Source organism: Dinoponera quadriceps, unplaced genomic scaffold (assembly GCF_001313825.1).
Source record: "Dinoponera quadriceps isolate SergipeBrazil2010 unplaced genomic scaffold, ASM131382v1 scaffold1565, whole genome shotgun sequence".
NCBI classification, from domain to species: Eukaryota; Metazoa; Arthropoda; class Insecta; order Hymenoptera; family Formicidae; genus Dinoponera; species Dinoponera quadriceps.
The window spans coordinates 1,856,998-1,878,019 of record NW_014556124.1 but is presented as its reverse complement, the minus strand read 5'-3'; the positions used below and the strand labels follow the sequence as shown (position 1 = coordinate 1,878,019).

At 49.3% G+C, this 21,022-nt stretch overlaps 2 protein-coding genes across 6 annotated transcripts in view; one reads left to right on the top strand and one right to left on the bottom strand.

Moving 5' to 3' along the window:
- The window catches only part of LOC106746810 (protein FAM73B), a 35,868-nt gene that overhangs the window by 8,544 nt on the left and 6,302 nt on the right, over nucleotides 1-21,022 (bottom strand). The gene's annotated exons all lie outside the window — the stretch shown is intronic.
- The window catches only part of LOC106746811 (protein unzipped), a 23,767-nt gene continuing 2,957 nt past the window's right edge, over nucleotides 213-21,022 (top strand). The window contains exons 1-4 of one of the 2 annotated variants that reach the window (XM_014623848.1): nucleotides 213-611; nucleotides 19,218-19,440; nucleotides 20,110-20,495; nucleotides 20,560-20,894. In XM_014623848.1, coding sequence (XP_014479334.1) covers nucleotides 19,218-19,440; nucleotides 20,110-20,495; nucleotides 20,560-20,894 — 944 coding nt within the window. In that variant the 5' untranslated portion in view covers nucleotides 213-611. Of the gene's footprint in view, nucleotides 612-957; nucleotides 1,266-19,217; nucleotides 19,441-20,109; nucleotides 20,496-20,559; nucleotides 20,895-21,022 lie in introns of those variants that run through there. The other variant, XM_014623847.1, reaches the window with a different exon arrangement.

Genomic DNA, 21,022 nt, shown 5'->3' with positions numbered 1-21,022 from the left:
GAGAGAGTCCGGCGTCAATAATACACCCGAGCGTGACGCAACCGCCGAGCCGGCCGGTCATTGGAGGATGCGTCATCCAATGGTGAGGGGTCGATAACGGGGTGCCCTTGCGATTCACAGGGCGCGCAAACGCGACACACAGCCGCTTTGAAGTTAGCGCCGTTTCGCACCGAGCGAGCGCGACTGCACTCTCTTTCTCTCTCTCTCTTCCTTTCGAAGGCGCGTCGATCGCGCTCTTTGTGCCCGATTTTGCGCGTCGCTTGTGCGCTTCCTCGAGGAAACCCTGGATTTACGGACGGCTGTCTCTTCTCGGCGCCGAGGGGGAGAACGAGAGACGAGGAGGGAGTTCACGAGGTCGAAAAGCGCGAGTTCGGAAAGATACGCGGTTGCGGCAACGTGCGCGCTAATTGCGCATAAGGAGGGGGGGGGGGAGTCGGTCCTCCGGAAAATTCTCAAGGGGACGATCGCGTCGGAATGAAACATCAGCGTTCGTGTTCCGACGCTCGTGCGCTCCGCGTTCGCTGCCCGAGTTACTTCGAGGCGCGTCTCGAGGCTGAGAAACGACGGAAAGGACGAAGAGAGGACGAGGAAATTCGCGAGGAACGTGGAAGGTGAGTTCGAAAATCGGCGCGCGACGGCACTGTTGAACACGGTGGACACACGCGACTCGCTCGAATTTCCCGACGCGGAAACGACGCATCGCTCTCTTCCGATCTTTTCCGACGACGACGACGTCGATCTCGCTGTGATCTCGCGCGTTTCGGGAAGGCTCGCTCGTTTTTCCGTCGTTTCGGAACTTTGAATAATATACCCTGGATATCGTTTTTCAAGCGAACGACAGTGGGCACGGCGAGTGGGGGGGCGCGGCCAATGAGAGCGCGGCGAGCGCGAGGAGAGTGGCGACGGGAGGCGCGCCAAGTGACGAGCTCGTTCGCGCTGGCGTCAGTTATTCGGCAAACGCGTTCGCCTCGGCACTCGGCTATCGTCGATCGCGTAGCGCGAGTTTCCGCAGCAAGTGTTTCCGTATTCTCCCGGTTTCGGCCGTTGACACGCGAGCAGTCCCGACTCGGACTCCGAGAGTAACAGAGAGGATCCTTTTAGAGGCACCGGTGCCTATGATCGACAACGTTGTCGCGAGGTCGTGGTAGAAAATCGGAGATCTCGGCCCTCGAGAGTATCCCAGCAAGTATTCAACCTTCGCACGCGCGCGTTATTTGGATTAAAGTTGAGAGTGCCGACGAACACAGGCCGAAGACGCGATCGAGGTGAGTATAGAGCGAATCGTGAGAGTTCCGTCGGAAATGCCCCAAAGACAGATTCGTCTTGGCGGGTGTTTACCCTGAGAGAAAGAGAGAGATTAATAGACCTGATGCACTGATAACGCGATTCGAGGGCAACTCCGTCGCAGTGAGCGGCGCCATTCAGGACCAACGAAACGCCGTGCATTCCGACACGGTCGTTTGTCACGGCAGACCTACTATGTCGGAAGGATTCGCCCTGACCCCCTCCGTTCCTTCGCCCCGGGTCGTCCTTTCCGCGCCAGCTCGTGCACTTCCGCCTTTCTGGAAGTAGTCCCTCTCGCAAACGCAGCGTCGTCTCCTTCGTGCAGAGGGAAATGTGTCAGATAAGCTACACCTGAGAATATCACTTTTGGGAATTTTGAGGGGTGGAAGAATATTAGCCTCGTCAGGTCAGCCGATACGAGTGTTCCATTTTCGGCGCGGCGCCGACGGCGGGGATTGTGAAAATCGATATTTGATAAATTCAGACCGGTGTGCACAATCCGGTGACGCACTTCGGACCGGTGCGCTCAGGTGAGACGAGAATATAGAACCCTCTTTTTCCGAGGGAAGGAGAGAATAATAATAATAATACCCGGGAATCCGATTATTTCTGTATTTTCCCGATAACCCCTGAATATCCCGCGCGTCTATTCTTTTCGCCTGTCGCTACTCGGGCGAGATCAATAGAATCGATGCCGCCGGCTGCTCTTATCCTTGGGGAAAAGAAGNCCCCCCCCCCCCCCCAACGAGAGGGGGCATCTATCGTGAGAGAGATCGGGAGTTTCGCCGACAATATCGAGGCTTCGAGCAGCAACATCACCACCTGGTCGCGCGTACCTTGTTTATTGCGCAACGGCCGTCATAACAACGCGAACAAAAATTGACCGACCGGAATCGGGACGGGTATGGGAGTTCATTTGGAATCTCGACGGGAGTCCGACACCCGGGGAACCAAACTGCATCCTGCATCGTTGTTTCCGTCACTCGGACGACGATGACGGATGTCCTCGGAAGCTCGGAAAAGGTTCGTCACGGCGAGATCATTCCGGTCGATTGATAATCGCGGAGTCAGAATTTCCTCGTCGAGGATCGGCGGTTAAATCGTGCGTTCGCACGTTTGAAAGAGACACCTCACACGTGAGGCGCCCCCGAGCACCAGGAGTCGGCTCTCTCGGGCCGGATCGCACGGGCTCGCGGAATTTAGGCTGGCACAGGTTTCTCTATGGGGGTCAAGTTCAGGGGTCAACAGCTCGGAGGTGGTAGTAGGTGGGTTGGTTCCTGGCGGCGGTACCCACGAATAAAAGTGAATGCCGCGGCGGCGGCACGTAAGTGCAACGATAGCGCGCGGCCGCGTCCGCGCCGGCAGCAGCAGAGCGGCAGATCGATGGAGGTGTGCCTGGTGAACTTGGAAATTCCCCTAGCACACGCGCACTTCCTCGTCGCTCTCTTTCTCGCTCCGCCGGTGTCTTTCTTCGCCGACCGGTGGTGTTTGCCACCGGTATTCCCTGTGTGTGTACAGCACACACGGGGAGGATAACGCACGCCCAGGTATAAACGCGCGGATGCGCTCACGTAATGACCGATCGAGAGAGAGAAAAAGAAACGGCTAATCCCGGAGTCGTGTTCCGCCCGGCCTCGGTGATCGCCCGCCAATCGTCCGCGATGATTCACATTGCCCGAGGGGGCGATACACTCGGCGTACGCGGGGTGGCTGGAAGAAGGGGGAGGGAGAAGGATCCCCCGAGAAATTCGCGGCGGCGCGGTTTCCCACAGGCCCTTCCTTCCGCCCTTTCCGAGATTCGCGAGAAGACGAGGCCGAGAGAGAGAGAGAGAGAGAGAGAGAGAGAGAGAGAGAGAGAGAGAGAGAGAGCAAACTGCGTCCGAAGCGATCGGGCACAGCCTGACGTTTAAGAATGATATCAGAGAAATTGAATAATTTGATTATATAGTGCGCACAATGTATGACCCAGACAACGTAACGTCTGAAGCCGAGACATAAGACGTCTTATCCTACCCTTCTGCTCAAGCCTCTACACAGAGGAAAAGGTTTCTTCAGATCTTAGCATATCTATTTATTCGACTAAAATTTGTTTCGTAGAAGCAACATATGCTAAATATTATTGGTTTGAATAAACATTTTATTGTCTCGTTCGAGAAAACTTTATTATTTAACGGGGAGAACGCTGTTATTTGAAATAGAATTCATTTTAACTATAAATAAAATATCATTTGATTACAATAAGTATGTAAAATGAAACGAATGATTTCTTTATAAGAAAATTATCCTTCGTTTCAAGCCAATTTTTTATTCAAGGAAAAAATACGTTGAAGTTTAACAATCGTACTTAATTATTAATCGAAACATTAGTCTCTTCGTAGCATGCCAATGATGAAATTTGTTTGGATGCAATAAAATTGATTAAATCCGAAGAAATCGTTTTCCCAGTGTACTTGACCGGAAATCTTTTTTATTTCCCTGTTACATTTTTATGTAGTGAGTGAGCTCACTCACCGAACAGAACAGCAAGGTTAAAGGTGTCTTTAAGACGTTGGAACATAAAACATCTTCAAGATATCTTTAGGATGTCTTATGTCCCGGTTTTGGACTATCTTGTCTGGGAATACTCGTCTGATACGTGATATCGGGAGAATCCAATTATATTAATTTTCATCATTGCAGAATTGCGTTTCCTCCGTGTGATTGACAATTTTCTCGATCGGCTCTAATCCCCTTCGGGAGTAATAACTGAAGGCACGCCGTCCTTCCTTTTTTTTTCGGTTCGATCTATATTGCGCGGAAGAGGGTCGCTTCCCGTTGCGTGACTGGAGAGGTCGTGATACAGTTACGGGATTAATATACACACACGCGGTGAGTTTCCGCGATAACAATTGGCGATATTACGAAACTCCTAATATTATTGCATTAAACCCAATTTATACCGCGCACGATACGGCGCGAGGATACCGATGTCGGTGTTTTAGTGTAATAACGGGCATTGAGTAACGTTTCCGAGACGGAGTGAGTCGAGTCACACCTCGAAGAGAAGTCGCACAGTACGAGGTCCCGAGATCGGAGGAAAGAGAGCAGGAGACGGTGGACGGGGATTAGTTGTCTCCTCGCCTTCGCTCAATGGGGACTGAGAGAAAAGCACGTAATTGAAACCTATTTGGCGCAATACCCTCGCGATGTGTGGTAATTATAGAGAACGGATAATGGTTTTTCACAGAACTCTCGCCGTAATTTTATCCCTCTCGAACTACTCAATTATCACTTGCGAGGAAACTCACGGAGAGAGGCATTCCTCACCGATTTCGATGAACCGGTGTAGATGTTGAAATCTAGGTCGAAAGAAGAAACGCGTATTTTCTTATACGCGCCCATACGCACTTTCAGGGGATAAAACTGCGTTGCGTTGTACTTTATATACTCTGGACTTTAGCTGCCACGGCTGCATATTAACCGTTTTAGTCGATCTTGCCTGTAAACTCACAGACGCATATACTTATGGAATTATGTGTTACGTTGCAGCCAATGTTTTTCCGAACTGCGAACTTCCTACATCATATATACATATATATATATATACATAGCCTATATATTATTATTTATTAAAAAGAAAAATGTCCGATGTTTCACAATTTCTGCTAACCCTGCTTCTTCATCCTCGTCCGGTTATTGCATATATCCTCAATCGTGACGTCAATCCGTTTATTCTTGCTTCATTATTTTTATCTTTGTCGAATAATGCAACAAGCACGATATATGTGTAACCTAAGAAGTTCGCAATTCAGGGAACATCCTGTTGGTTACAGTGTAACGTATAATCCCAGGACTGGAATATAATAAAAGACTTCAACGTGCTAAAAACTCGTCAAAATCGGACCGGGACGACACTTACGTACGTTTCCTTCGTCCAGTGTGAGAATTAAGAGGCGTTTAAGTGAGAACGTTTATCTCGTGTGGCTACCGTTTGCTATTTATCTGCCGGTTAATCTCTCGCGTTACTTTTCCCTTCCGAGATGCGCACATCGGAGGACTTTTAACTGCGAGAATATACCGCGTGCGGTGTGCAGCATCGACCGTTCGTTCGTTCGCCAATCAATTATACATTTCGCCCCGCTCGCTCGCTCGTTATTCTCCTCTTTCGCGAGCTCAAGACCGCGGGAATGCTCGTGGTGGACTCGTTTTAGAATGACGGATGCGTTACACGGTGCATTTACGCAAGTGCTTTCAGCGTAATTAATCGTAGGTAGAGCTGCAGGGTGTGTGTGTAACCCGATTTTCGAGACCTACTGGAGGCTACTCCCGTGCTCCACGTACGTGAGAGTTCGCGCGTAATGCAACCTTCGCGGGCATACGAAATGCGATTCGCTGGTGTGCGATCTGACCGGTGTGACCTGATTCCCCGTTTTATTTCCCGCTAAATAGCTCCGCGCGAATCTTCGGCCACCACCGTAAATGGCGTTGCACATTACGCGTCGCGTCCGATAGGTCGGCTGTTTAATTGAATTCAAGTATAATGCCGACGAGTGCCGATAGTAATGCCGGCCGGGCGTCGACGTCCATCGACGGAAATATTAAATCTCCCACGATCATAATACACGATAATTACGTTACCAACCGCACGCGCGCGGTCACGATATTGCGTAACGATATTGAGGAACGAGGATAAAATCTGCCTTCTCACAGAATCGTACCCCCTCTCCCCCTCTCTCTCTCTCCCTCTTTATCTCTCTTTCTCCCTTCGCGACTTTGCGGAGTGCCACACTCTTTTTTTTTGGTATCTCGCTCGTGTTCGCGCTTTTTCGTGGCGCGCCGCGGATGGCCAGAAATACATCACGGAAGAAAGCTCCTCTAACGAGCAGGTGCGTCGCCCGTTGTCGTCTCACGCGAGCTTTCTGTCCCAACGCCGACGCCTCGATGGATGCAAATTGCTGTCCGACGTAATGAGATACGCGATCACGTTGGATATTAGGTAATAGTGGCGGAGGCAGCCCCCCGGTCGCGCTCGGGAGGATGCTTCTCGACCCTGATGAGGCTAATAAAAGTGACATCATTACCCGCCCCGGCGGCGCAACGAGCCTTTAACCCACACGTCGACCGTTCTGATTTTCATAATCTGGTTCATGACACGTCGTCGCGCGCTGCCCGCCCGTCTCTCACGCCTCTCTCCCTCTCTCTCGCTCGCATTTCTCTTCGTTCTCCCGCCTCCCTGTGTCCAGAGCACGTCCTCCTCCCTCGACGAGGAGGCGGCCGAAGGACACTGGAATTTCCTCGTTTTTCCCATCCAACGTCGCCGAGGAATCTAGGTCCGTGCGTGCAGGATATTAATATTCCGAGTATCCTCGGCGAGCCGCATTTTCGAGCGCTTCTCGCGGATCTCCCTTCGGCGCGTTCAGCGAGAGCGCAGGTAACAATTCCGAGTCCCATTCGACGCATTATTATTCAATCTTTACGACTCCTTCTTTTAACGACCGCGTCTCGTTCCTCTAACAGAGCAGGGCTACGTGATTGCGGAACGTCGTGATCGTCGAAGAGAGAGAGAATGAGAGAATGAAATATCCATTCCTTCTCTCTTTTCCTCTCGCCAGGACCTCGGCTCCGTCGCGACGGAGCGTCGTAAAGTAGACCGATGGAGGTCATACTGTAATAGTACGAGAGCCACGTCAGCAACGAGAAGCTCTCCGCACGGTGTTGTGTATCCGGGGACGGAGCCCAGCGTGATACGCGCGATTGTCCTTTTTGAAGGCCCGCCGCTTCTTTTATTCGTCTCGCCGTGCCTCTCCGAGTAACGGTCACGGAAAACAGTAATAATGGATTCTTTCACTGGCCGTGCGCGCACGCGCTCCTTATTTTTTCCTTTTGTTTCACGACGGGAAGATTATTACTACGGACTGGATATAAACACACGCGAGATAAATCGGTTTCTTGTACCGTTCGAGAGACCCACCTCGCGTAAGCCACTGTGCGCCGGATCGGTTAATTAACCCCCTCCCCCCTCTTCCTCTCACCGGGGAGAGAAAATCGACGCGAAACTCCGCTGAATTCGACGGAGGAGGTATATATATAGTCTAGGAACGGTCAGGACCTTCCTCCTGCGCTGTATCCAATTTTCGCGGGATATATCGTGCGCAATTTCCACGGGCGAATTGAAGAAACGTCACAGCCAAGGAGGATATCCTGCGACAATCGAGAGTAATCAGTGTACTCACGACACAACGATCGCAGAGAGAGAGAGAAGGAGAGCGAGCCTTGCCAGGCGCAGAATCGTGGTTAAGTTTCCGATGCGCGATACCCCACGGAGGGGCAATCGAGCGACGGAAATGAGTTTAACAATGACTGTAGAGACGACGGGTCTCTGGTTGCATAGGTGGCCTTGGCAGTGACAGATAGGTATATTGCACGCAGTCGCCAACGTCACATTTCGCCCTCGCGGTGTCGCGATCTTCCAGCCGGTAACGGCGCCTTTGCACGTCAATAAGTGTACCTGACGTATTTATCAATGTGACCACCATCGGCACTGGTTATTAGCGTTTAATCCTTTGCGATAGAACGACGCTAACCCTTCGCCTCACAAGAGGCGATACTGTCACTATACTCTCTCTCTCTCTCTCTCTCTCTATAGTCCGAGTTAATAAACTTCGATTCGAGACCCTCCGGACCATTGTTCCAACAATAGATAGAACAGGGATAGAAAACGAGAGAGAGAGAGAGAGAGATGCTGGTCTCTCTCTCTCTCTCTCTCTGTCTCCCTCTCCCTCTAGAGGTCAATGCGAAACGTTATCGATTTACCGTTCGGCCGTGTGCGCGGCCTTCGAGCGTGGAAACTGGCGAGAAAATTCATCGAGCGTTTTAATTCGAAACGATCGGATGGAGCGAGAGAGAAAGAGAGAGGGGAAGAGAAACAGAGATATAGAGATGGATAGACACGCGTGTCTCTAATTATAACGCAAGAGCCGAGATCCGATCTCGCGGGGAGAGGGGGTTCCACGGTCAATTAAGTCGCTCGCGCGGATTACGTTTTGCGAGATTTTTATTGGCCGGGCGCGATTGGCCTTAGAAAATATGGTTTCGCGTGTACGTATTAAATAGCGCTCTCGTCGCGCTTGATTTTCCTTCATCGATTTCCTCTCCGCGCGAGAAAGAGAGAGAGAGAGAGAGAGATTTGAAGTGCCACGGTCAACACGCGGATCCGGGCCGGACACGCTCGGTCGGCCGGCCCGATCGCAAGAAGGTAAATACCCGCGGGGCACAATGACGTAAGACGACGAGAGCAGCCGGAGCTCTGATGTTACGTTTTGTCCCTGCGAAGGTAAACCGGGCCACGTATAAAGATTCTTGTGCAACTAACGGAAGGAGTCCTTTCCTCGGGGAAGTCGCAGAGCAATCAGACATATATCGGTTGAGGGACGGCAGTCAGTATCCGTTCTTCTTTTTTGTAAGTCTTTTTACGACGAAGGTGGATTACGAGATGCGTTCACCGTCCGAATCGACGGTGTGACGCAATGTTGATGTAACACCTAGAGGGAAAGAGAAAGGGAGCGAGTGGCACGTACGGAGAAAAAGAGAAAGATAGGGAGAGAACCCTTTTCTCATTCGGCAACACCACTTCCACCACTTTGCTCCCGTGTCTCGCTACACTTTTCATTACGGCGCACTTAAACCGAGACTCGGCTGCGGCGAGGAGGAGGTAGCTAGGAAGAAAGAGAATAAGCTTCGTTCTGTTGTACGTGCGCGGAGTGCGCTTGTGAAAAGTGACAATGCGTCCGTCTGCTCGCGGCGTCTCGGCTTTGAGTCAGAATTTCTTTCTTTGTGTCGCGTGCTTGTCGAGGGGTGTCCGCGCGTGCAAGATTGCTTCCTCCCTATCCGCCTTCTGTACCGCCCGTCCGCCCGGTCGGTCGCGCGCGCGCACACGTGTTAAGAAGAGGAGAGAGCGGCTGGATGATGCCAAAGGAGCGCCGCCCGCCCGCACTCGACTGCAGCAGCAACGGGGTTGTTGCAGCGCGCGCGGGGGTGTTATCATGGTAACGCTGCGCGCTGATAGCGGACCGGCGAAAATCGATATTCCCCTCATTTCGTATTCCGCGGGGCAAGGACATGTGCCCCTGTCATCTGTCCCGCGCGTACGAAGGCGAACGTGCGTCCCGAGAACGCCGGCTATGTTCCCAATACGGGACGCGCGTGATCCCATCATCTCCTCGGGGATCTTTGCAGCCCGAGGAAAAGGAGAGAGAGAGAGAGTGTGTGTGTGTGTAGAAGACTGTGTTGTTCGATCGTTTCGTTGCGCGTTGTACGAGACATTTGATGTGATTTGCTAATTAAAATTGATAACTGAGAAGTGAGTTCTACCTGACAATGGGCAACGGAGAAACGTGTTTTGGTTGAAGGGAACAGAATTTCTGGTTGTAAGGTCTGGCATTACATAATTTTTACTCGCAAGATTTTCTCCGTGCAGATCCAATCGAACTCAATTTCCAGCGCAGAGTGGTTAAGACGCAAGACGATGATTTAGCAACGAGCCGTCTCGCTTATTTTCCTTCTTCCAGACATTCAGTAACGAAAGTCGAAGATGTTCTCACTCTAGTGTCGTTAGAGAGGCTAAACCAGATATCTCAAGAGTAGCGCGAGAGTTCGTAAACGCATGTAACACACGGAGGGGTGGACGAGACCTTTCGAGAGGGAACGACGTTGGGTCCATTCCAGAATGCGCGCGCGCGAGGCACTTTCTCTCAAATTACCGGCGGGCATTAGCGCGCCGCCGTAATTCATTGTGAAAGTCAATTATCTAATTTCGTCTAGGGAGATAATCTCGCAGCTGAGTTTCACCGACGGTCGCGAATATATAATATCGACACGCGCAGCACGTGTGGTGGTGCGCGTCGTTTCAAAGGAAGTTCGCGTCCGCCGCTGCGCGTCGGTAAAAACCATCCACAAATTTGAGCCGTCCGTTGTTTGCGCCACGCGGTTGTTACCTCTATTCCTGGATTCGCGGATAATCGATGGGAAATCGGGGTCACCGCTTCCCTCCATTCTTCCTCTCGGCGGACAGTTTACGTCGGCGACGCGCCTCGCGATACGATAATAGACCGCACGAATTTAGCCGAATTGCTAAAAAAAAAAATCTCGACGGACCTCTCGTCTCTTCAGAGATCCTTGCAGATAGGAAAAGGCGCGCAAGCGAGCCAGGGACTTTTGTCAGTCTGGGAAATACGAGAAGATTGAGAGAGAGAAAGAGGAGACGGAGCTCGTCTCGAAATCCGAGTTTCGGGGTTGAAACCTTCGAAGTCCCCGTAATAAAAGTCTGGACGCCTAATATGTCTGATTTCTGATTGGCTCCATGTTCGAGTAAGCTTCCGGTTGGGATGATGTCAGAGGTTGCTTTCTAGCAAGAGTCGATATAAATTGCATCATCCATTGTATTATCATTTTCTTTACATACAAAATAAGGATACGATGGCAACAAATGGTGACATAATGGGTGGCCTTCCAACAGGAATACAGTGTGACACAGTGTCGACACAAGTGCCTTCTTACAACGACACAAACAGAACGTAAGTCGACACAGCTGTAGAGCAGTGTCGAAAATATTTGTGTTTTCGTTGCTTCCAACTTTTTCGCAATTTTTATATAATTCTTATATTTGTAGTATTAAATAAAGCGAAGAATTCTTTATTTTTTTTTGCGACGATTCTTGTTATTTTGAAAGTTTCTCTATACGTAAAGTTCACTGTAATAAAATATAAATTTAGAGTGCATATCAACATTCTGCTCCATTCTACTTTATCTACCTCATTCGATATATGTAATATTTGCTAACATCAACGTGTTTGCGTATGTGTATGCGCATTATTAGCAGCTGCTGTTTGTAAAAATTAAGGCATTCCATCAAACACCTATGCACTGTGTCCAATTGTGCAACACAGTGTGTTCGCTTGTTGGAAAGCACCCGATATAACTAGATTCGTGTCGACTTGCGTCTCTTGTTGAAGAGCAACCAAACCGACTGAGTGACGAGCGAAGACCTGTCATCGTCTACGACGACGAAGTCTTACGAAGTTGTGTCGAAAGAAAAATGAGTTTGCGTGCTTCCTATTGTGATGAATTATTAATTTACTTTAGTTTACACCTATTTTAACGGTATTTGAAGATTTCGCGCATATCACGGCCGTGGACTTCCGGCTTCAGCTCAAAACATGGCGGGCACAGAGCGCTGGTGTCTAGACTCTTATTATGAGGACTCGAGGAGCCCCGAAGCATCAACGTCGTGCATTGGTCCCGATTAAATAAGCAAACGTTCGCCAGGGTCACTTACAAGTCGCCTGCCGGCTGTTAAGGCCAGTAGGTCACCGGCGCATCAAACGACAGCGCGAAATGTAACGACCGGTGGCCTTTCGCGTATTACACACGAAGGACGTTTTATTCCTCCGACGGCGACGACGCCGCCTCGTCTCGATCGCGTTTCTTCGCCAGGCGACTATGTCGTCGCGATAAACACGAGGCCGTAATCTCACCTCACCGCCGCAGAGTCGCACCGGGCTGGCCGATATCGCGCGCTGAATATCAATTTCTACAGCTGCAATCTTCTCTCCCCTGTGTGTAATCACGTATATATGGAATGGGAATCAACGGCCGGGAGAAACGTGAGATCGATCCGATCTCGAGCTCGTCATCGACCCCGTAATGCCCAAGTTTCGACCCGTTGAACCGCTCCGTTTCATTAACGTTTCATTCGAGGGAGGTAGGACGCTAATAGACGCGAGCTTTTTTTTTTATCCGCACGTCGCCGGATACTCGCGGGTTACATTTTTTCTTTCGTTCCGTAAAACGTGCAAATCCGACTTATGCCGCTTTATCGTTATTCTGTCTGTACGTTATCGTACACAAGGTGCAATTGATTTCCACCGGCAAACTCACGGGATAGATTCTACATAAAAGAAACAAGCAAAAAACGTGTTCTTCATTCACGACAGACAGTAATAATATATCAACATCAACGCAATGAATAATTCTTCGATTAATATTCAGAAATATCACAATTGATAGGTAAGAAAAGTGTTATGTCAGCACTTTTTTAACCCGCTTATCGCTATACATATGGAAAAAAATGTATCCAAATGATAGATATTATCATGTATAAACAAGAATATTATAATTTTCCTAGAAGACTCTTAGTCTTGATTTGACCGTATCGACGCAAGTATTACTTACTTTCAATTCAAGACCGAAAATCTAAGAATATTCCTGCTTATATGTGAGAATATCTATCATTGATTTATAAGACTGTCTTGTTTCTGAACGTTTTCTTTCTCATCGTTATCATCCTCTGAAGGCTGCGTCGCAAAAGTCAAGCTTTTACGGACGTATATATTTGCTAAGACTTTTTCTACTTATTTTTCAACGCACAATCCGTCCTGTGAATTTGTCGGTAATGTCTCGACATACATACACACCCCCTGTGTATCGAGATAATCCTTCATTTCCAGGTATAATCGTTAAATGACGGACATGACGATCGCGTCGCGACGATGTATACGATCATCGTGATCCGATTGATCTCCGATCCCGACTCTTGAATTGCCCCGTTTATGCGCACCGCGCAAGGTTACAGCGGGAGCGTGAAGCGCAAGATTTATAGATCGCGCGCCGACGAGTCACACCCACGTGCAACGTGACTCTTTATTAGCAGGCCAAGACGAAAGAAACACACATCTGCGCGTAACGCAAATATCCGTGAATGCTCGTCGTGGTGGCGAGCGGTTCGGCGTGGAAACGAGAGATCCTTGCGTAAGTATCGCATGCCGAGGATACGGCGATGCGTTTCTTCCGACCTTCGCCGCGATATCTGCCGCGGCCGTACTGCCTGCCGTATGTGCCGATGCTTACGACGTGGAGAGACAGATAGACGGCTGAAAAAAATTCGACGTGTAAAAGCGTGGGAACCACACCCATCGTGCAGCAATGTGCGGCCGCGACCGACGTTGTTGCGCAAGCTTGGCCGAAGTCGAGAGTGGTCTCTCTCTGAAAATTTGTTGCTGCGCGCGCGCGACGAATCGCGAACGATTATACGTTTGCCTTTTACGTTATCATTTCTTTCTTTCTTTCTTTATACACACGGGACCTTTTTGCGATCGTGGAGCTTTACACATAATTTGCCGGGGAAAATCTTAACCACTGACAATAATAAGAATACGTAAAGAGCACTGGGAGAAAACGATTTGTGAAGAACCTGAATGCAAACGTTCGGTAATAGCAGCTTGAAAAGAAGCTAGTAACGTATAATGAAAATCGGTGATATCAGGGAAGTAACGAGAAGCGAGCAAGGATAATCGATTCGAAGGTTTGAATCTACCGTATGCCGTGCGATGCACTTCAGAAGAAAAGGTGGACGATTTCTAAGATGCCTGATCGTTACGTTGAATTTAATCGGTGCCAAAATGTCAGGACCATCTATCAAGCCTCCCGCAATTTTAAATACAAAACGAAAGGTCGGCAAGTGTCCTTCTATCCTCGATACTTGATTTAACCCAATTCCACAGAGTTTACGCGTCTCTCGGATCGATACTGATTATTTTCCCGTGTGGAAATTCTGTTTCCTTTGACTTAAAACGCGCTTGTGCGGTTCATTCACTGTCACGTTCATTCAACCGATTTGATTTCCTCTGTGCGCGACTGCGAGATTATTTCCTTACGATGAATCGCGCGGAGTCACTTTTATCGAGACCACCGACGCTTTCGCAACCGCTTAATAACCCCATCGCGAGATAGTTGTTATAGTTGCCGCCGTGTTGCCCGAGGTGTTCCGCGAGGAAAGAAATATAAAATTACACGCGTACACATGTATATACATGTATTCGTTGCCGGGGGAATCTCGCGTTACACGCTGACGCGAACAAGACTGTGCTTTGTATATACCGTTCGCCGTTTTTAACGGCGCGCGGGTTCACCGTCTCGAGCGGCCGAATAAACCGCGAATCCTGGCCTATGTGTGTGTGGGTTTATACCTTTCTTGACCGTTTACCGTTCGCGCAACAACGGACTTTTGTCCGAAATCGAATCTGTCTTCGACGCAACGAGTCGGACAGTCGCCCGGCAGAATCTCGAATTCTGTGACACGTGTTGACGATTCCTCCACCTCTTCTTCCTCCTCGTCGGCGGCGCCGTCGCCGCCGCCTTTAAACCGGTTAGATGTTACGCCACGTTATTTACGGTCCGACAAGCCACCTACCACGAGTCTAAGTGCCTTTACAGCATTGGCCAGCCTAAGTTAAATGGTAATAAATCGCGCACACGCTCGTCATCGCGCGAGGAAGTTCGCGTGAGAGTTACAAAGTCAATGTCACGTCGTAACTTACACCTCGTTGCGCGGCTCGTGTCTCTCTCTCTCTCTCTCTCTCTCTCGCTCTACGCACGATGAAAGTTGCCCGCTGCTCGTCGAAGGCAAACTCGTGTCGACGTAGATGCGTCGAATTAATCCTTAAAAGTACTCACGCGGAGGTAGGTACACGGTTGCACGTGTAAACGTTACCGATCATCTCTATCTTTCTCTCTCTCTCTCTTTGAGACGGACTTGATTTCGAGTCTTCAACGCTTGAGAACTCGAGGAGGTCTCACGTGAAACTAGTTTCTCTCATCCTTCTTTCTAAAGGAATATACGGATGAGAGAAAAACGAGCCCGAGTCAGATTGACTCGATGGGAATACTCAAGAGTCAAAGATAGCAGAGAGGGAGAGAGAGAGAAAAGGGAGGGAGTGAGGAGGAGGAGGAGGCAGAAAAAAGGAACAAATCTAATACAACGGTGGAATTCGCGGCTAACGGGACTTCTTGTACGTTGCGTAGCGTAAAACGAGATTGTACCTGTGGGATTAGCTCCGTGTAAAACCGGTGCGCGGAGACGACGTATCTCGCGATGAGAAGACTCGTCGGAAGACGGGAACGTGACTGCAGAAAGGGAAAATCAATCGGCGTTGCATTTTTGTCGCTTGTGTCAGCTTGTCGTTCGGGCAGAAATTCTCCAACCGTGTTCAGCGCGCGCGTGCACCAATCACGAATGACGTAACGCCCGCGACCGACGAATTCGAACGCGTTTGTACCTCGCTGCGGTGTTTCGCGCGGCCTCGCCGACGACGGCATGTTATTCATGCAAATTCCAATCCGTCGCAATTATTACGCCGACGAAAGCTGTTTGACATTTGCCGCGACTTTTTACCTCGAAATCGAATGCCGGAAAGTCGTTTCGTAAACTCACTCGGCCCGAGATGGCCCGATGGTCCCTCTCGGAATTCACGAGCCTACTCCCTTTTACAGACGCGTAAAAGTGAATCCGAGTCTCTTCTTCATCGCATCTAATAACTTCTTCTCGGGGTCACGGACTTTTTACACTAAGTTGATCTCCCGCGGAATACTCAGTGCTGCGAGCCTGAGAAATGCAATTCGCAAGATGATGATAGATAGGTAGATAGATAGATAGACAGATAAATGCTTTTATTGTCGTTCTAGAACAAACGTTCTCTAAGAGCGTTACGTTGGAAGTCTTAATCAGTGCAATATTATGAAATTTAATTACAATGTCATAAAATAAATTTGATAGGGATAGTTTGTTTCAGAGAGAAAGATAGATAAATGTTATTATTATCCTTCTAGGATAATTTCTTTAAGGACGTTACAGTAATAATCGACAGTAAAAAACGTTTGAAGGGAAAAACTAAAAAAGAAAAAAAAAGAAAAATAAATGCAACAAGATGTGTAAAAAATTGTATACGTATCTGCACTCATATAGACATGTAATAAAAGACGCATAAAAGGAGGAGAGAGGGGGGGGGGGCTGTTAGGCGACGACAAAAGAAACGCGTGAGACCGAAGAGCGAAAAAAGCGGACCCGCGGGCAATTGCGCGGCGGGCTGGGCTCTGTGAAAGGGTTGGATTATCAGCCGCGTCGAATCTTCGCCGGCAATTGGAGCGATGCCACCGCGACAATAACGCGCTGACAATGACGCCGGTTCCGCGGAACCGTGAACAACGCGAGCGGAAACGTTTTGTCGAGAGCGGAGAAGCGCTGCTAGATTGGCCGGTCAGCCTGCGTGGGATCCCGCGGTGTGTTGCGTATGTGCGATCGTGAGGAGATGTCGCGACGTAATGTAAGAATGAAGGGAGACGAAAGGATGAAAACTCGGGCTCTCTTGCAAACGGACACTTTACTCGAGCATAGATACGGCGTTGCTTTCACGAGGTGGTGCAAACGAGAACTGGCGAGTCGGACGTGAGAATCTTTCTTACACTGAAACCCCCACTTAGTCGGCTCAAGCAAAATTTGGATATGGGCGAACGAATACTCAGACTTGAAACAATTTTCGTCTCTGAGACCCGGAATAAAGCACGCGGAATAAAGGATTTGGCAATAAATATTACGATTTGGTCAATACAAATGCCGACTACATATTTAACTACTGCCACCGTACAGAACCTGTACAGAACAAATTATCTGAATGCAGTAATTAAAAATTTGATCGGCATGTATTAATCAAATTTTACTGATACTTCTCAGATAACGTTAAGACATCGTAAAGAACGTCTTTTGGACACGCGTGTTATTTTGGTCGTTACCGAATCCTTCTTTCGACGCAGGANTTTTTTTTTTTTTTTTTTTTTTTTTTCTAACGATCTTGACGAAGTTTCTTTTTTATTCCCAACGCTACCACTTGACATCATTTTAAAATGCGTCGTAGTGGCATTTCAATTACTATCCCCTGTTGTTGTGGCTCTCCCCGTCACTAATCCATTATATGATATTATGCGCACTGCTACGGTATCGCGGACAATGTTGCGGCAGGTCACGCACACACGTTCCCGTTTGCGAAATTCTTCCGGCGGATTCGACACGAAATTTCTCCGCAATCAACCGTGTCATCATCTCGGTGCTGAGTGTTGTTGATTCGACGAGTGGAACCGAACGAACGAGAGACGTCCGATCACGCCCGACTTCGGAAAAACCGCGTAATGTAGAAAAACCAGTTTATTTCTCAGAACAAGGCTGTTACGAAGATTACTTGACAAGGAAACCGAAGACGTTCTTCTTTTGTCGCGGCTCACTTTAATGTCGTGAGTTCAGCGCAGTTCTTCGTTCTATTTCTATCTACTATTCTATTCAATCTTTAGCCTCTCTTATGTCATCACTCCATGTCATATGCAGTGTTGCTGTTCAGTCAATTAAATCACTTTTTGCCACTTTTTCTTGACAAGTCTTGACTAGAAAATTCATTCGTACAAGATAGGTCACTTTAGTCACTTTTTTTTTCCGGAGCTGCCGTTAAATTTGTAAAATATAGGCGTTTCTATATTTGTATTTTGGCCGTCTCGTCTGCTGCTAATTATTCCGAAAGCGTATTTGCATTGTATCGCCTTTGGCTTTTTCTTGTTATGAACTTTCAAATCGTACTTAGAAAAGAACTCGCTAAATTATCTAAAGATCAAGTGCTACTGATCTAAATCTTAAGATCAAGTATTACTTTTTTGCTCAAATGATCCTGATTGTTATCAAAATTTGACAAAAGTATCATTTTTAGTCACTGTTCTCATGTCGGCACTAAGAAAAAAAAAAAGGACTTAAAGATTTACTCGTGAAATATAAGAGTTTATTCTCCGTCATCTATTCCGCTACGAAGCAGTCACTCCTTCACCTTTTTTTTCTTTGTACCGGCGACAGTCCCGGTCGCATCGAATGTTTCAAGTTGCCCGACACTTGGCCCGATCTTCTCGAGAGGCCACCGCCGAGAAACACGGAACGGGATCTCACCTGCGATTCTGCGTGTTACCTCAGGAGACGCTTCCGAGGTTTCTCGGGACGCGTTCATCGAGACACACCGGTCCCGGACGGAAAACTCGGACGAAAGAAAACTTCCAGAGGGGAGAATTTTTTCCGAGCGCGCGGAAGTCGAGCAGTGTGAAACGAGTGTATTATCACGTAAACGGATATACCGCGGAACCGTTACGGTTACTTGAAGAGCCGATATACCGGGTGCACCCTGCGCGAGCGTGGTCGCACGCGAACTCCCGGGGGGAGCTCGCCGAATGCGACGACGACGATGATGATGACACTGTGTCTCAGATTACGATCTCGTTTGACGCTTCGCGTGCGAACTTCATCCGGCGATATCAATTACGCATCGAGCGAGAGGGCGATTGCGCAACGCACGCATCTTCGCGAGCTGCTGCTTGCAATTGCGTCGAGCCGTCTCGGAGAAGACGCGGAGCACGACGTTCGGCCCTCTCGCTAGTTTGTCAAACTCCCAAGGTGAACACTCTCGAGATCCTCAGGCTTGCTCGCTCGCTTACGTTAGTCAGTCTCGCTGGTTGTTTCTCCGACTAACCCGAGCGAAAACACGAAGCAAGAGCAAAACCGAGTGAGGGGGTCCAGTTACATACTCGGCGGGCCGTCGTGTTAAAGACACGCTCGGTACATACATAGCGTAAGCGGAAACGTAATCACAAAGCCCGAGGGGGTCAGCCAGCTTCTCTCTGTTGTTGCGAACGCGGAGTTGTTGAGGCGTAGGTAGAGTAGGTGAGCGATACCCATGCGCACGCTCTTCGTGCGTGCTTTTTGTTACCGGCGCGATCGTAACGCAATTAGGGGGCAAGCGTGTGCCGTCCTTGTGCGTGCAAATGCCGGAAAATCATACGCCCTTTTTGCGTAACCCCCGGTCGGGGCTAAAAATGGGGAAGCGAGCGAGCGATAGGTAGAAAGAGAGAGCTTGTGGTGAGAGCAAGAGAGAACATTCTGTATATCCTATGTATATGTATATATATATTATTCCAACGTGGATGGGACTTGATTCATCGTTATTTCATCGCGCGTCGTTATCGACTCGCGTCACCGGCTCCGGAGGGGGCGAATGGACGACCGGTTAACACACTCGTTCTCACTGAAATCTCAATTGCAGATGCTTTGGCAGAAGAACTACCTTGCTCTGGGACTGCTCGGCGTCCTCTTGCTGTCGGCGACCGCGGACAACAGCGTGCACATACGGTACAGTCAGCAGCCGTATGGTCAGCAGCAGCTCACCTCGAGCACGCTCAAGTGGCTGCCGATCACGCACTACAATCCGAGCGAATCGAAGCAGATAGTCATCGGCGGCTTCGAGATCGCGCCGAATAGCGGCGAAGGTGCGCGTATACTTTTATAACTATAACTCATCGGCTCTACGCACAATGCGTTATTACGCATCTACACGCAACTTCCGGCGCGCGACACCATGCGAGCAACCTGCATCGGCATTGAAATCCTTTCGTACGGAGGACTCCATTAACGCTGTCCTATATATCTTAGGCATGCACGCGGTAACGTTGAAAATTTACAATTAGCCGCGTCATTTTTGAATATTCCCGCATCATGACGCGTTGCTTCGAAGCTTCGAGTCATCAACCGTCACGATGCACGAGTATTCGCACCATTCGACATACACCGGACGGAGCTGAAAGTAAAACGCAAGTAAAACGAAATCCGTCGACAATTTTTCAATCCCAGCCTTTAAGACACGACTAATCGCTTGATGAGAAATTTTCGACGTCGCCATTATTTTTAGGAAATAGGATAGTATTAATGTTAATAATCTTCCCTACCAGCCTTGTACGGTGCATTATGAATCGGAATATACTTCGAGACGCTGCATTCGCTGCGATTCGAGGGATCGAATGGTGAATTTTTTTTTTTACACGCGTCCGACTAGAATCCGATGGCCGAGGTGTCTCATCGTCTCGGCTGTGATCAGTCGCGTTATATGCAGCGTTAATTATCACGCATATACCGTTATCAATCAAGTCACGACGTTGCAGACGAGAGTTTCGTCAACCAAGCGGAAAATTCGGGAAAGAAGATGCGGCCGCTCTTCGTGTGCCGCGCGATGCACAGCAGCAGCGTGTGGGTAGCCGGGACGCAGAAGGAAAATGAGAGACGCTGCACCGTGACATTGCACGGTACCGTGCAGTCGTACGTCGATAAGTACGAGCTGCTGGAGAACATCGACGGTGCGGCGCGAATCATGTGGCTTCATTGGACCAAGTTCTCGCAGCCCTTGGTGGGCGCGGTGTACGTCGACAAGATGCTGGTCGCCCGCTACGAGGCCGAACACAGCAAGAGGGACACCACGAAGCCGTGGTACACCCACTACATCGGCACGCTGAATGCCGACAACTTCGGCCTCATCATCTACGCGAACGAGGTGAGAGAAAGAATTTCTTTCACGTAGAAGAAGTTCAGGGAGTCCTGGTTCCTCTATTTCACAGAACGGCGAGGAGAAGTCCGCCAAGACCGGCGAGCTGCTGGTGGAGACCGAGCCGATCCGTTACGAGCTCAGTGCGGTCAGGTTGAACTGGCCTAAGAAGCGTATCATCAAACGCGAAAAGCGCGTACTCGCCGAGGCGACGATCGTCAACACGAGAACGGAAGCAGCGAACATGGCGGAAGCCTCCGTGTACTCGTACAAATATTCGGTCAACTGGGGTCGCAGGCACGCTATCCTGAACGGTCTGAACACCTCCATCACGTTGGTCAACGGCACGTCCCTGCGGAACATCACGTGGGGCACGCACATCGAGGAGAATCGCACGGACGCTTACAAGTGAGGATCTTCAACTTGAAACATTTAGTAGACTGATGACAGTGGTTAGCTTCAAGGTTGTCGAGCGATACGCACAGATACGCGAGTATTCTCTCTTCTCTTTCTCTTTTCACCCCCCCCCCCCCCCC